Source organism: Ylistrum balloti, unplaced genomic scaffold (assembly GCF_031769215.1).
Source record: "Ylistrum balloti isolate Yb309-2 unplaced genomic scaffold, AGI_CSIRO_Ybal_v1 Utg370196, whole genome shotgun sequence".
In the NCBI taxonomy this organism is placed as follows: domain Eukaryota; kingdom Metazoa; phylum Mollusca; class Bivalvia; order Pectinida; family Pectinidae; genus Ylistrum; species Ylistrum balloti.
Window position 1 is genome coordinate 329051 of NW_026782173.1, and position 17468 is coordinate 346518.

Below are 17468 nucleotides of genomic sequence, written 5' to 3' on the forward strand. Positions count from 1 at the left end.
ACTAATGTATGATGTAGCTAAATTATTTTTTTGTCTCTACTATATCTAATTTGTATCTAAAGGTGCTATTAATTTGTATTGTTTTGCACAACATATCTTTGATATATACCATGATAAAATACCGTAGAATATCACCAGATTCAACAAAAATGTATATCATACTGACCCTTGTGTCCACTTATATGTTGTACGGCCGTTATGTTGAGACTGGCAGCGTCCAGATTTGCTACTGGCAGTTTGAAGGTAAAGGATTCACTAAAATTCGGACAGTCTGACTTCTTTACCACTTCCGTTTTCTTTGATTTGACAACACGGTTCTGCACATGTAAACATACTTTTACGAAGAAATCTGAAAAAAATGACAGACAGAATTTCTAGAGCGAAGTGTTGGGCACCATTTATTGCTTTCGATAAAAGGATAAGTCATTTCTACCACTCCTACTGATGGGTCTGCAGACTATATTGACAGATCAGAAGCTACTTCCACAACATCCTCGACATTAAGACGACTCACCAGTAACTAATCTGTATATATTTATATTATCTAACAAATGCTGCTTTAAGTATTTACTTTCAAAGTATGTGCTACTAACCATTTTGCTGTTTGTATATCCTATAGAAAAACCTAATAGCTATTCTTAATGTCCCTCTATTGTGATTTTCCTATTTAGATTTATTGAAACTTTATTGTAACTAAAAAAAATTCGCAGACCAGTTATTTCTGTTCAATTTAGCTCGCTGCCGAAGTTACAAAGAATTAACTTTATGAATACGCCATGAGTTTTTAGAGGAAAATGGCATAGTGTAATACTGGAATATTTGTCTGAAAGCCCAAATCAATCAACGTCTACAAAAAATCTTTATTAATTTATTCCTTGAAAGGCTTTGTATTGAGGGAAGGTCTGCTATAAATCAGACATAAACGAATATGATCCACAATGAAGTAATGACATCGTTGAACAGCAACAAAACCTAGTTCATTATTTGCTGCTATTGCATATCTACCTGTTTACAGAGTTGCAAAAACAAAAATCGCGAAGAGTTCCTCATCGCGACATCCACTATTACCAAATGTACGTAAGTAAAAATGGATCAATATTTTCTCTGACGTATCTGTGTTTAAGAAATGTATTTTTCGAAATCCATCCAAAATCAGAATTTTGTCATGCTCGTGACAATGTATTGCTGTTTAAGAAACAGAACACGCATCGATCTTACATCGATAGGACTTAATTAAGTACATGTTAAGTGAATTAAAACTCACAAGTAGTAGAAGAAGAAGAAGAAGAAAAGGAGGAGGAGAAGATGATGATGAAAAGGAGAGAGAAAAAAATGTTATCAATGTCAACCACGTCGTAAAATTTATGATCTAACATTTATTCTGCCTTGACATCTAACGGTTATTTGATAAGTTAATTTCATGATTGCCCCAAGTTTGTGATTTTTCGGATGCATAAAATTTCACTAGAATGCTGCCATTAAATCAATGTATGGCTTCGTTTAAATGCCAAGTAATGTAAACACAATAAAGCCACAAGAATATCACGCGAGATCCGATTTAATGGATTAAAGAAGACAATCAATGCACAATGTAAATAGCCGCCGGATTTTACGGTCACCGCATTCCGATTTTTATTTATTTGATTGATGGAAGTTCCGTTAAGTATCCAGTATCTTGTCATAGTGTGCGTGACTTCAGAATCTCGATAATGAGATGAGGAAAAAAATTGTATACGTTACCAGCGCTTTTATATCATCATTATCTCAAAAAAAAAATTCAGTGTCCATTAAATATCTTATAACAACGATATAGTTTCACAATTACATTATTCGTCTTAAACATAAAATTACGTTTCGGCGATAAGAGAATACCATTGATTAATAAGTGAGATGTACTTACCACTTAAAAGGCGTATCGAAATGTCGGACAATGCATAGATTTACAATATACATTTGCACTGAAATGACCCACTTAATAAGTTTGATGCAACTTTGTTTACTCGACTTTTGTCAAAAATTGCTGCTAAATAAATATTCTTCATATAACAGAGAGAGTAAATAAGAAAAAACAAACTAATCAAAAGATACAAGTTTTCTTTTATGTTACAATAAACATTAAGTTCTCTGTTTGGTCCTATTTTCAAGATGTGAGCGGCATTGAACTAACAATATTTAATCTAATCAGTATTTGGACATAAATGCTCTCAGTGCATGGTCAATCAGTCTCATTGGGTGGTCAGTCAGTGCCTACTCGTGTGATAAATGCTAAGGATTCCAAACAAAGTCGGATATATAATAACCGGCGCCGCTTCTGTAAATGGTATGTCCTCACTTGCGTAGAATACATTTAAGATGGACTCTAGGATTTTTAGTCTGTAATTTCGGAAAGCGGAATTGGTCTTGAGTGAATCTAACTTTCCCTTCATTGTGTTACTTAATCACAAGTGTACTGTATTTGTGTACAAGGTGATAACAACTTACCAGACTCTATACAAAAATTCCATATGAATAAGATTGATCATGATATAAGATTATTAACCAACATACGTTTTGCTTCTTATTTTTCCATGTGGAGTAACTATTGAGTAAATGATAAGACAGAAGGAATTGCATTATTCCTACCGTTTGCGCCTTCCGATTTAAGTGCACGGCCCTCAAACACTCCCACCGTTAGCCTTTCCAGATGGTTGTTGTAGGATAACGACACTAGAAGCTCTCCCTTGTTGGTCACAGTCTGTAAATGTGGAAAGGTTCATATAAGTAGAATAAAGAAAACTTCAACATGGGATGCCAAAACCTTAAGAGAATATAGACATTTCAACAAAATCACATTTCAAAGTCAAAATTGGTTAAAGGAGGGCAAAATATATACAAAGGGAAGCTTGACACGGAAACCATTGAAAATATTCAGATGAAGAAGGCCGGTAGTCTTGGAAGGTTCAGTGTCTGGAGATTAAATCAACGACATCCACCATGTAGGCGAATTTCGCAAACAAAAATAAGTGTTCCCAAAGTATATCACATGTAATTACATTCAGTAAATACCCTCATTATATCCATATTTTTCATTACATGTGTTATATGACCTGGTGAAACTTTGATTGACTGACGGTTCCCATTTTTCAGTTGTGACGTTATAGCTTCATGACATCATTTGTTTTGCAGCGTCACCAATGAATGAGACATACAGCTAGAATATCACCATTGTAAATAGTATATCCGTATATCATGCTTTTCACGGTCGAGCGGAATAACTTTTCGGGTAAAAATTTATTTCAGGGGGAAAAAGTTTTCAGCACTGTATAGCAAATATCAGTCTGTATCTAATGAAGATGAAAATCTTACAACTTTCTACGTAAATATCCTTACCGTATACCACGTTTTATGCTTGTGAGATAGATATGTGAAATTATGAAAGATCGATTAGATAACGTCAGCCATACTTTATAGGTGTAATGAAATAAGACATTTTCAAAAGTTTTGGGAATGCTGTTTAGACATTTCGCATTGATAAGTGGATAATGAATTACCAACTATATAAGTCTACATCAGCCGCTTATCTTGATCTTAACCAAGATTTACATGGCGGGTGTCGTCGAAGAAGCAGAAGACGATTACACTTTCGGAACACCTGGTCTTATTCTACTTTTTTCATGAATCTCCTTGTAATTTTATCTTTAGGTAATATTTTCCCCTTGTTTAATTGGATTTAAGTTTGGGCTATGATCATGTTGACATGTTAGAATTTTCTTTTTTTAATCACAATGAGAACATTATACCAGTGGAGGATACCAAGTATTTAAACGTCCTATCAAAATTGACAAAGATCAGAAAAAAATTTAGATATTAAAGACAAATCTGGTTTGTCGTTTTTATATTATATGGATCAAGTTTAATGTTTGTCAAAGGCATGTAACCATAACCCTGCATTTCACAATCTACCATACCTCTGTGACTTCTCGTTCCAAGTCTCGCCATATCACAAGCCGCTCGTTACTTTCTCCGTCGTGCTCCTTGAGAGGGTACAGCGCATGTCCAATCACGTTGTGCCTTTTATGACGATCTACGTCGTAAACTGTAAATTTTAATACTCTGTCCTGCAAGGACCTGGTGGAAACCTGCAAAAATAAGCAACTTACAAAACAAGAAAGTCCTACTTTATTCTGCAGAAGGGGATTGAATGTTTCTCACTAAGAACATGCTGACAACATTGAAAAATGTTAGTGATTTTATCAACTTATATCTCTCAAAATCCGATATTGTAGCGGAATTAAAGTTATTTCGAAATATGAAAAATCCCTAAAATACAAGTAGTTAAGGCATATGTTTGCGATGTACAACCATTTCTATCATAACATAGAAAATACACAACATGGAAATTGAGATAATTAAATTCGTTAAATTGTTGCTGGCAACGTTGTCAGTACCGTATAGCTGGTAAGTTTTAACTGGTCAAAATTTTCGCGATCTGGATGTGAAAAGACATCTTATATACAAGTGTTTCATCATTTCACAAATGGAATTTTTCGCATTAACGTACCACGAAATAGCGAAAAAATTATCATCGCGAAAACTACAGGTTTAACTGTCTATGTAAGAAAAGAATTAAAATTGGTTATGTCCCTGAATTCAAGCTGGTGTTTTCTATGAAAATAAACGCATTATACTTGAGAAACTAGACTGTAGCAGGTTTAGACGTTAAGAGCAACAATAGTTGTGATAGTAAAATTATAGTCAGCTTACTTGAAACACATAGCTCTCCTCAAATTTTGGATTACATGTCTTCTTTTTAAATTTGGATTGTAGATAACGTCTCTCGTCAGGCATCAGGTATATTCTGCAAAACATGGCCAATGTTTAGATCAATAGATGTGGTAAATGTCAAATTCATTGAACTGCACCTTCTGCCTATTTGAATGTTTTTTTTAGCCGAACAGAGACGGCGAAAACTGAAACAAATTGAATAAATGATTGATACAATGAATATATGTAATCAACTAGAAATTCTAAGCTTTGGTTTTTATTTTATATTTAATCAAAACAAAAAAAAGTTTTAGGCGAAGATTCATCACCTTTTGAAAGTCATGGTTTTCCCTGATAACGTCTAATTTCCTGTGTAGTCCTTACTTGCATTTTACCTAATATGGAAACTTTCATTAGTGACAGAGACAGATTTATTTGCATATGTGTTGTATTGACTACTCAAAACAAAAAACACTTCCTCTTTTAGCGTCGAGTATTCCCAATCCTTCATGCCAAACTGAATGACATTGATTAACATTTTTTGTTCAGTGACAACATCCATGCACACGCAATTATACAATCAAGGTACATGGACATCCTTTTATGACTGTGTATGGAAAACACAGCATTTATCAATCTTCGCAGAGATAGGTAAATAAGATCTTGATTTGTAATCACTTCGGTGTGGATAATAGCGGGGCTGGCGGGGAGAAGGATAGCCTCGTTGACACTCCACTGGTCATTAGATTCTCTAATAGCACACGAACAATTGGCATTACATTGAACACACAGCTACTTTGCAATTCTTAAATGTTCAGCTGTGTTTTACGACGCGAACTCATGCCAACTATCTCCCCTGAGTAGTTCTTTCATTTCTTGCATGAAACCTAAGCTTGCGGGGCACGAGAGTTCAGCTTGACCAATAACACGACAAGCCTAATTCGTGCCACGAACCCAACATATATCTGAATCGTGTGCAGTAAATAGTTCATTACTTACAAATGAAGATGTATCGCCAAGATTTATCGAACAAGAATACACATTCTCTTCAGGACGTTTTGTCCGACATTTCGGTATCCCGGTGAAGGAATATTTAATCAGACTAGCAGACGTACAATGGCTAGCTATCATTGTACATAAAAAGGCGACATTGACGCAAATATAAATGAATAGCTCACGTTTTTGTCCGACTTAAGTGGAAGAGTCTGCAAGAATGACTAGTCATTTTGGAAGGGGGAGAAAGGGAAGAAGGGAGAGAAGGGAGGGGGATTAGAGGAGGGAATCAACGTGTAAATCTTTCCTTTGTTCATATTTTGATCTAATCTCACCGAATTTGAGTTTGAATACCGATTCTGTTTGTTGACTTGTCGGTTTTCAATTATCAGAATAACTTTAAATAAAAAAGGAATATGTGAACAGATGATCTGCATCCGAAATTCTTTTCTTGCATTATACACCTTTCTTCATCATTCCATTAAATACACAGGTATGAAGCATGCATTATGAGAAATATTATTCAATTCAATTTTCTGAAATGATGTGTTTATATTTTCCAAATAATGATGGAAAGTAGGTTCGTGCACACGTTTCCTCTCGGGAGTATTTTATATACCAATTGGACAGAAATTTGATGGAAAGACCCAAAGAAACTGTTCAGTGCTCCCGCGAGACATTATAGTCATCTAACATATAGACAGGTACCTTTCACTACTGGCGACGTTCTCGCCAACCGAATGCCTTCATATGCATACTAATATATGTATGTATGTACAGAAGTCGATTTTCGCGTGTTCGATTGGATGGAATCGATTTACACACTACACCAATTTGTTATCATTCGTGAAGAATATCTTAAGATGGCGTGTACAGATCCCTTCTATTCCGCATGGTAAATAGCACTAGACAGTAAGCCCTAGTTACCGAGTATTGGCTAGTCGCCTTTAAGATGCTAACTTCTACACTCTAGCTCGTCGTGATAGTACTTTCATCAACGTCGCCATCAATATCTAGGTCTAACCCAGGACAGCCCTTAGGATGGACTTCCGGTAGAGGAATCGACGTAAACTTGATATGCGTTCGTCGGTCACTATATATGAGGACATTAGGAGTTTTTCGGGAAACAAGTTCGTCGAAAGCAATTTCCGGGAAATAGATTTTTGTGTATTTAAAAATTTGCAATTCAATAGAAATGCAGAAACAAAGTTTCTTTATGTTCAATGTGTCTTCATTTTGTGATGGGGGGAAGCACTTCCTGTGCGTGCACTTTCTGCTTGACGTTTTAAAAAAAACACATTGTCTACACCACAGGCAAATAATTTCCGGTGAAAAAGTGGCCATTAAACACAAAATGACCAAATATGGCACGCCTGCAATTAGTCCCAGAGGAAATCCTTTAAACTATAGCAGTTACCACATTTACATGAATTGTAAATAGCCCATAGATAGCCTTCGTTTAAACATCAATAGATTCATTTCTTCATTGGTATTTTAGTCGATTTTGTATTTAGTTGATTTCCAAATTACTACTAACACCAAGATTCTTACCGCAACCAAGGTTATTGCTATATACGACTCCTCCTTGGCGGGCACCAGATTTGGCTACTAGTGAAAGATGGCCTTCAATTAATCCAGCGTACACAAGATAACAATCTAGACATAATCAACACGTCCGAGCGAAGTATACTTATTTCAACAATTAGATGCTAGCATTTCCATTGGAAACAGAAAGAGGAAATATTTCTATTATTTTCTATAACATCTAATTTTACTATTAATGATTAAATTATACACTATCATATATATAGGCAGGTTAATGCCAATACTCTGGGGCGAAGAGTTGATAATGAATGCACTATTGTAAATAATGTTTCGTGATGTAATAACGTCATACGGTCGTAATCGCTGACGGTTTAGAAGATGGAACAAAATTTCAGTCAAACGTTTGTTCTGTCAGAAGCAATTTGGAATTATCTAACGAAAATACCATTGTATTCTTTAATATATTAATAGCCATTACGTTGTGCAGACATCACTTAGAGCAGCATACAATCCTTGGATCAGCTTGTAGTCGTATCTATAAAGGTATGACATTTATGAGTGTATACGAGATATTTTACTTTTAAATATTTATCCCATGTGTGCTGTCTAGTTTGAAACTCGAGACAGCGAGAACATACATTTTATATATGAACTGATTTATAATGACATTTCAGGATAAACAACTTGCCCACGAGGCAGGTATCACACACTGTTATTATTCTTTGATATTTATGCTAATAAAAAATGTAAGTTGTTTATTTCAATGGAAGAAATACTATTGCATCTTTTTGTGGGTCACTATGTCTATATTTGGGCAAAGTTTTTCCTCAGTCATGCTGAGTATGTCCGAATATTTCCCTCTAGGACATTAACTGACAACAAACAATAAGCAGACAACTTGACCACCATGATGGCAATATACCAGGAATTTGTCGATTAACATTCTATTGGAAAAAATACCGTAGGTACCAATTTCTAAATTTAAGATTGAATGATGATACAGGAAAGAAGAGTAAATGACCACATGAATAAACATTTTAATCAAAGCAAATAAACATTACATGTGCACATACATATGTAGCTTTTGATCTTCTTTAAGACATAAAACATATGATTCATGCATCCAAAAATACCAAAATCCCATTTTGCAACGAAAGTAAATACCAATTCCTCGTAGCTAAATCAGCTCGAGCAATAAGTAGCAAGGAAAAAGAAGAAAGCAACACCTACCTAACAAAAGGATCACAGCTGCTATTGTTGCCGTACTGTCGGGTGGGAAGGTTCTTGGACTTGATCAAGGTCACCAGCAGTTTCTCTGTCTCCCGTTCGTATTCGACGGCAAACCACACCCTCCCTATGTGTTCTGGGGGAATTTCGTAATCATCGTCCTCGTCCACAATTTTATAAAGGCTTGGGTCGATGCTCCCGAGAGCGTAGGCACCTGGAAGAAATAGTATAAAGTTGTTCAGAAAGAGTTCTTATATATTCTTCTATATCGGCGTAGTTAAAAATCTTTAACATTTGTTGTTGTTACCACAAGAACTTTAAAGTTGTTGAGATGGGCCATTGTTTGTTAAACCTTAAAACAATTATTGAACCAAGGGTGAATACTGTTTGAACAATGTAGTAAATAACGTGACGTACCCGGGTTGTAACACTTTTTGAGGAAAATTGTAAAACTTTTGTTTGAATCCTGTATTTTGCTTGGAATTTCACAAATAGGTTTTTAGCTATCATATTATTCACCAGAGCGCGTGTCTATAGATAAAACACAAAAAAGCATGCCAGGTTCAGCAATACGTTTAAACAGGTAGGGAACGCCTCTTACATTCAGTTCAATTATAGAAAGAAGTGTCATAATCTTGGATATATTTCTAAATAAAAATTCACTAACTTTCTCATTAATCTCAAACACTAATCTATCGAAAATATTCAACAATCCTTTTCATTGTTTAAAAACATGACAGAATATTTGTGCAACATGGAAGACATTAGCTGATAAAAAATCCCATAATACTATATAAACACCTTATTTCTTGTTCCGAATATTTAATAGTCAATAAAAGTTGTGCAGCAAATATTTGAGAAGTGTTCCATTTTGGAAAGCGTCAAGTTAAATCATAAGTAAAGAAATGGACACAGAAGGGATATTCTTCAACGATGAAGCTGCTCAAAACATAAATAAATGTTTGAGATATATGTTACAGATTGTAACACTCTCTACATAGAATCTTAAATGAATAGTCACCTTATGTATGGTTTATGAAATAAGTCTAAGAATTTTTGCAAGCCCTTTGCGAGCCAAAATAACAAATGTAATGAGTCTAAGGTGTGCGTTATGACGTCAAAATGTAATGCGAGGATGCTAGAATATGATGTCACTTCGTAATCTGAACCTTACCTGAACCTCAACATGTTACACTTCATAAGGAACAGTAAATTAACAATATCGTATGTGTTTATTTTGTGAGAGATATGTGACAATTGGAATGTGAAAATCGTCTGTGTTATACGACCTGTTTGCAACATTGAGCTGCTGTTTAATGCGAACGCTGGAATGTTTTAAGTGCAAAATGTAATCTATTCCCTAGTCACACATTCCAAATTATTATTTCAATTTTAATTTCCCCCCTTCAAGATGTTTTGTGACATTATTATTCAGATAATCACACTAATTTGCCATTAAAACGACATAAAACATCAAGGCTCGACGAACGCACGTTAAATAGGGTTTAATCGATGACCTGTGGGGTGATTCATCTTACCATATTAGACGAGATTCCACAGCCCACTGTGGTATTAACTATTTGTGATTGGCAATAAAAAATAATTCTAAATATTTCAATTATAAATTCAGTTTTTTATCACTTTGCTCATTTTCCTTGCAGTCATAAAATTCACCATCTGCCCTGACCTGTAATTCCGGTCCGTTACTGCCATGGTGAATATTGATGTTGTTAAGGCTAAAGGTTTTCAGACTGACGTCATCTCTAAGATTTCCTTAATATATATGTAACTAACATGTATTGACATTTCAACCTATTTCATTTGCTCCTGAAGGTGCAAGGAAGTATACATTGGTTTGGATATGGGTTTGATATTTTCTTAAGTTAAAACATATAATATTTTTTCCTTTATTTCTCATTCTTCAATGTTGAACAATGATTAGTATCAAACGTCGACAATATTAAACGAAGATATTTCCATTCTGCAATTAATTCACTAGTTGATATAGAAAAATCGAGATTTTTTTCTAGTTTGCTCTAGAAAAATTAAATGAAATGAAATATAAACAGTTACAGCAAATAACTATTTGTACACGTATGTATACATTGTGTGAGGTCAATTGGGAAGGAACACGTCACTTTTCTAAGCGTGAGCGTCTGTATTGCATGGATGGGTGTGTAATACAAGAACAGCGAACTCGGGTGTATTGCCCTGGACATACCAGTAATACACAGGTAGAAATTAGTGAAAACCTGTTATTACTGCAAATGGCTAAAATAACTTACAGGGGTCTTCAAATCAGAATTCATAATCAAGATTAATTGCCGTGATCTGATATTACACACAAAATAAAAAAGGAGATTAAAGGCAAACATGATATGATGAAGATCATGGCATATTTCACGTTTAATCGATTAGAACAGATTATAGGTTCACCAACATCATTATCTATTATCAAAACTTGTAGATCTCCAGTATTGTTACGTAAATATTGAATAGTAAATTTATGATACTTGCCTCTATATTAGGATACTCTATTGATAAATAAAGTTCAGGTCTGTGCTTGATTAATGAGCATTAAGGCACAAGACTTTATAGCTGCATTAATAAACGATATTGGTTTCCTATAAATAACTTTTTTTCATCTCAAAATAACATTTTAGCCGTTTTACAACAATTTAACAATGTTAATCCCCTTTCATATAATGTATTGGACCTGTTCAGTCCAGAAATGTATGAGAGAATGATTTAATGCTTAAACACCCAAGATGAGCATTTCCATTATGAAGATGGTCGACATCGCATTCAGCCTAGTACGATGCAGCATCGAGTCAACAAGGATATATGGTGACCTGTATATCAACTACCGAAGTAGACAATAGTCAATTATTTGTTAAGGGGCGAATTCTCCGCGATTCCACTTTTGATAATGTTTAATGAGATTTGTTAGAACATAAGTTTATTTCAACAATTTTTTTCAGATACTTTTATTTTCAAGCTATAATGTATATGAATTGTATGGCGTACAGCTCATATTTCGTAATTAAACAATACTACAGAAAGGACATTTCTAGAAATATCTTATTATTAATTCTCCGTTGAAACCGACACTTCTGTTCAACAGAAGGCCATGTTTTGTTAAAAAGAGTGTTTTTGCCTTGCTGTTTTATGTCTCTAATGTCGAGCACATACCCTTATAACAGAATGTATAAATGTCAACCGTACGAATCTATCCTAATGGAGATCTGTGAACGAGTTCAGATATCTTACTAGCAGATCTCAAGGGTGTATCACACCACATAGTTCTGCAATTAACACTTTGAATCTTAGCAATAACATGCCGGTATTTGACAGATGCAGCCTTCAGAGAGTTTCAATCCACGTTTCAATGGCAAGACAAAGCAATTAAAAAACTTATATTTCATGTATAAAACATTTAAACTCTTCTGTGTGATAGGTGCACTCAAATAAAGATTTCTTTCCTGAATCACCAGTTTTAGTCAGCCCATTTCAAATCATCTAATTTAGATACGAGTATGAGATTTATCGGACCGTCTATGTCATAGATAATGGAACAAAAGGTACTAATAATTCATCGAAGTCATAACCGAATATTGGAAACGATTTGTAATTTTAGAGAAAATTTCACGTGAAGGTGATTTGAAATAAAGAATGACAAGGGCAATAAAAAAAACCTATGTATATCCCCCGTGAATAAATGTTTTGGGGTGTTCAGCGTATTGAGAGATGTCTTCTTGTTTCAGTGCATCACCTGGATCTTATAACAGAAGTTGAAAGGCGTGGATTGATGGAATACCCTCTGCGGTGAAAATACAGTTTAAAATTAGTTTCCGTTCAGCTAATAAAATCGTTGTTGCACGTGCGTCTCTATGTTTCAAGTGTCTACGAGGATAATTAACAATTAAAGACCATTATTAGTATCCAATGCATCGGAAACTCACTGTTCGGAAAGATAATGTATTTTAATGCTAGCAAAACGAATATTAACTGTTATATTGTGCATGTATACACAACCAATATAACCCTCATCACAACCAATATATTCATATATAGCAAACTTCAAGTTATTATGTTCGTTTAAGCTATCTACTATAATCAATATTATCAACACATAGAGAGCTACTTTTCTATGCTCCTCCTTTATTATTAATCTATTTTGGCCCTTTTCCCGTACAATATCATCTTACCCACCCTCCTCGTTTTCCGATTTTTATCAATACATTTTAACACCGTTAATCATTGTCGCCGTTGTTTTTAATCTTGTTATATGAAAACGAGTCTTTGTTTACATGATTGACCAAGATTTACATTGCGAGTGTAGCCGATGAAACAGAAGACGCTTAACCTTCCAAAACATCCTGTTTTATCATCTTTGTACATTTTCAAGGGTCTCCCTGTATATATTTCATTTGTTCATTATTTGTTCTCAGTCTATCCAATTCCAGGATTGATTATGACTCTGTTGACATGTCAGTAATTTCTTCATTGTGTTTTAACCATGTTACAATGCCAATTACAGACCCTATACTCCCAGTTTAAGTAGTTACGTAGCGTCAAAGACGTCACCAACATCTTCGTGTCAGAATTGAAAACAAAAGAAAAGGAACTCAAAGATGTGAACGATAAAAGTTTCCGCACTAAAAAAATTTAAATACGCAAGCCACAATAGTTTTGTAAGCTTCCCTACATTGTTCAGCAATTCCTATATGGACAAAGTCTGAAAATAAACGTTCATACACTGTCAACAGGTTATAAAATCAATATTGTGTACTTTTCCTTGTTTGTTCAGTAATGCCGTAGTGAAATAAATTACTCTCCGTAAAATTAAAATTTAAAACGTACGGTGTACACGCAAATTAAAACAAAGCTGTTAATCCGTATTCTCATCTGTCCCTCATAAACTATCATCATCCAGCACATCAGTCGAGATCCATCTTGTAGCAATTTATCTAACTTCGTGTAATTTCCACAAGGTTCATTCAACTTAAAGGGCCGATAATTACATTCTAAAGTTGACTGCACTACTAACGTTAACTATTCAGCAACTACAGTGTAAGCTACATGAACATGTACATGCCTACGTGAGTATGACGAACAATTTCGTGATAACGTTGACTAATGTGGGCACAGCTAATCGCTCGTATTCTGCTGCAGCCTGGGACAGATTTAACACGACATGCTGTAGGAGATTATTAATCTGATTAAGTTTCTTGAAATAGTCATTCGTCTTCCTTGTACGGATTAAAATAACATTGTTTTTTTTTTTACATAGAAGCAATTTCTGCATGTTTCTTCACTGTAGCTAATCCTAGTCGAGTGAATAGATTCGCGAAGATGTTTACCTTCTCTCCTAGCAAACCAATGAAGAAAACATTCTATGAATTCAAATGATAAAAAAAAAAAAATCATGACTCACTTGTGTCGAACATGTTTGAATCGAGTGCATCGGATAAGTCAAATGTTTTGTTCGGTCCCGATTTTTTCTCCTCTTTATCTTAGTAAATTAAACACGGATGATTTGAACACTGTTGAGTCGGATACAGCGTTTGTGTCGAATATATTTTTCAGTCCATCCCTGCTACATAATCCTGATCAGCAGTTGGCCTTTAATAATAAAACACAATTTTAGTGCTAAATGGGATATCCTACTTAATTAAATAAGAAGCATAGAAACAATGCTTTAACAACATCACAATGACTGAGAGCCCTCATATAAAAGAGCTTCCATTCTGTGGAACTCCCAGACCAATCTGGCTTTAAATACTTTTGAAATCGACCGTCAGGATTGATTTTCCTTTTATCGTATTCGTGAAGTTTAATGTTAACATTTGATTTCGTTTCGTTAGAAATAGATACTAGTATAGTATTCTGATTTAAAAGATTGTCGGTCGGTTATGTCTACTGTATCCGAGAGTAAATACATCTTCATTTAGCCAACAAACCCATGGCACAATGGGTCTGGGCAATTCAATACATTTATTTCTAAGAGATAAATAAACCATTATTGCTCGAAGGGATAATAATCCACATCCTTTCCCTTCTAAGTAGAAAATAAGACAAGTATATTCCAAAAACTAATCACCTATGTTCCCGCCGATATTCAAGTCGTTTTTGTTACTAATAGAAAGTTTTATCATCTTTATTTGAAATTGGTAATTTTAGTCCTCAATGGAAAATAAAAACAGAAGAGAATCCATCTGTCTTAGTTTCCAGCAGAACGCGTATCTCTTCAATAACTTCCGTGAAAAATACACTCTTTTTGCTTGTTTTACTACGCCAAAATATCATTGGAAAAGGAATCAGAAATCCGTCTTCTATTTGTTCGCACTATGAAGTGCGGCACTCTTTGTTCTCTTTGTTTTTATTTCCAATACCATCTGGTCGTCCTCGGTATTTTCAGTTAACACCCAAGTCGTTTTTGTCACTGCTTTTCCCATCTTTGCATGTCTGTGCAAGCTCTGACCAAACCCGATCCTGTTCAGATATTACAAAATCACAAAGTGATACATCCGGCTAACATCGATATCAACTAATGATCAAACGTATCTAGATTTTACGTAACTTGCATAAAAAAACACCTTTTAAATGGATAAAAGGGTAAAATATTCTGGTTTAATGATGTGTTTCAAAGGCTTGCGATAGTTTTAATCATGACGGGGAAACATTGATTGATTTATCTTAAAAAAAAAAAAAAAAAAATACTTGACCTTTCAGCACGATCTGCATTTTTCGACTGTAATGACCAATTAAGCAACAATTTAAGATACAAAACATGGCAATAGTTGAAACTATCAAGTACCAGACTATCGCCTGTTGTTTCTGACACAACTTGCTACTATTTTAGACTTAATAGAAATGGCTGTCGTTCGCCTGGATAGATCTAAACAGAAATCATAAGAGAATACCATCATACAAACAGAATCACACCCCACAAACAAATTTAAGAATGTGACATGTCAACACCATAGGTTTGGAATGCAGGAATATTACTATTCATAAAATACAATAGGGAAATTGAAATCATCACTCGTAGGATACCGCTTAGTGGAAAGCAGGCCATATTGTTTGGTTGCAGGCAAAGATCGAGATAATCGAATGGTGTATAAGAGTCTGGTGTGTCCTTGATTTCCAATTCTTGTGAGTATATAGGATGGACGTGATCAATAAATTTCTTGTAAGTTAAAGACAAGATGTCATCAATATATCAGAAAGAGAAATGCAAGGTCTTTGTGACCTGATAAGCTCTTCGATAAATTCATCCTCGTATGAAAGCAAAACCAAGTCAGTCAAGAGAGGGGCTTGGTTAGTTTCCATACAAATGGCTTAAGTTTGCTGAAAGATCTTGCCACCATACTGTTGTTGATCAACCCGACTACACTATCAACTGAATCGTCGACAGGATTTCCTCCAGCTGCGTTTTCTCACTGAAGACCTATTCAAGATCGCTTTCGAGTTAAGGAATGCCATATGTTCATCGCCATAACTTGTATTTATGCGATAACACTTGCTTACTTAGTCTAAAGTTGCAAAGTATGGTTTCCTTTTCGACTGTTTATAAAAAGTAAATATTTGTTTGATGCACGTACGTATATCTCAAATTATTTTACATGATGTACACAAGAACCAATTTCCTTTTGTATACATCATCGACGAAACAAATTTACTTTATATGGCATATCTAATAAAACACTTTTTTAACAAGGATCTCCCTTCAGGTATTTTTAGTTTTATTGAGGTGCACATCGTACCTCATTACTGCAGGTAAACTGTATCGCCGTTTTAGAATATAATTCTGTAACCATCTACGCACAAATATTGGTCAAGAACTTGTATACGTGAACGGGTTTCTCTCAATTCTAGTTAATACCATTATATTTACAGTTACCATTGTAATTGACTCTATAACCACTGTAATGCTCATTATCATTTTACACGGACAGTTTCTCTTGCGTGCGAATTGATATAACGCTATAAATGAAGGATTCCCGCGTCGCATGATCCTATCACACAATGAGCTTGAATTTCGCGCGTTTGTTTTTAAATGTATAGTTTAGTAGGGATGACTACAATCGCTCTCGTTAATGTTTACAGACCTTATTTCGCCAATTAAGCAACTTAATTGATTTTAATTGTAGTTATCCCTTGTTAACCTGAACAAAGCATAGAGTTAATCCTTAACAATACTTATTGTTCAGATCTTTATATGAATGTTTTAATATAAATGCAATATTACATGGGCAGATGACTCCAGGAAGAACTAACACTGCTCCTAGCATCCTATCACAGACATGTGGTTAATCAATTAAGATAAAGGTTTTACATAGACGGTGGCATGTTTCTTGATTTGAAATGCACTAAGGTTGTGAGTGCTAATTTGATAAATTTTCCTATTCAAAAGACATTTTGGAAGTCGTTACTTATCTGTTTAAGATACAGTGTAATGCATTTCACAAAAATATCTGTTTTTAGACCGTTCATCTAGAAGTACGCCTAAAGTAACGCTGGTTCAAAATACTGGTAGATAAATCAATTATTATCATTGAATATTCTTCATTCAGGTTTTAGTGTAAACTAATTCTCAAGATTTAAGGCTAGGGAAAACAACGGAAAACATTTTTTCTAGATTACAGCAGGTGTTGTACAAGGCTCAACTTCCAGTCCTCTTACTTTACAACAATTGCTAATGCACATTCTGAGGACATTTAAAACTTCACATCTGATCAACAATTCCTTCAGATCATTTAACTGTTATTGAATCTATTTTTATTGTAAGGTAGTAATTGGAATGTATGGACATGGAAACATATACATTGTAATAACATTGCATTGTTTAAAAGTAACAATAATTTTAATAATAATAAAACGTTTTCCTGACTAATACCACTGCTATCTACTGACGAGGTAAACTACACCATTATGCTGCCAGACAAGTGAAATAT

General features: G+C 34.6%; 1 protein-coding gene across 1 annotated transcript in view; it reads right to left on the reverse strand.

Moving 5' to 3' along the window:
- LOC132551342 (synaptotagmin-15-like) overlaps positions 1–17468 on the reverse strand; it is a 150345-nt gene that overhangs the window by 9810 nt on the left and 123067 nt on the right. The window contains exons 4-8 of the mRNA XM_060215477.1: positions 8512–8722; positions 4744–4837; positions 3948–4118; positions 2623–2734; positions 167–349 (exon numbers count right to left, since the gene is read on the reverse strand). Of these exons, the coding sequence (XP_060071460.1) occupies positions 167–349; positions 2623–2734; positions 3948–4118; positions 4744–4837; positions 8512–8722 (771 nt within the window). The remainder of the gene's footprint in view (positions 1–166; positions 350–2622; positions 2735–3947; positions 4119–4743; positions 4838–8511; positions 8723–17468) is intronic.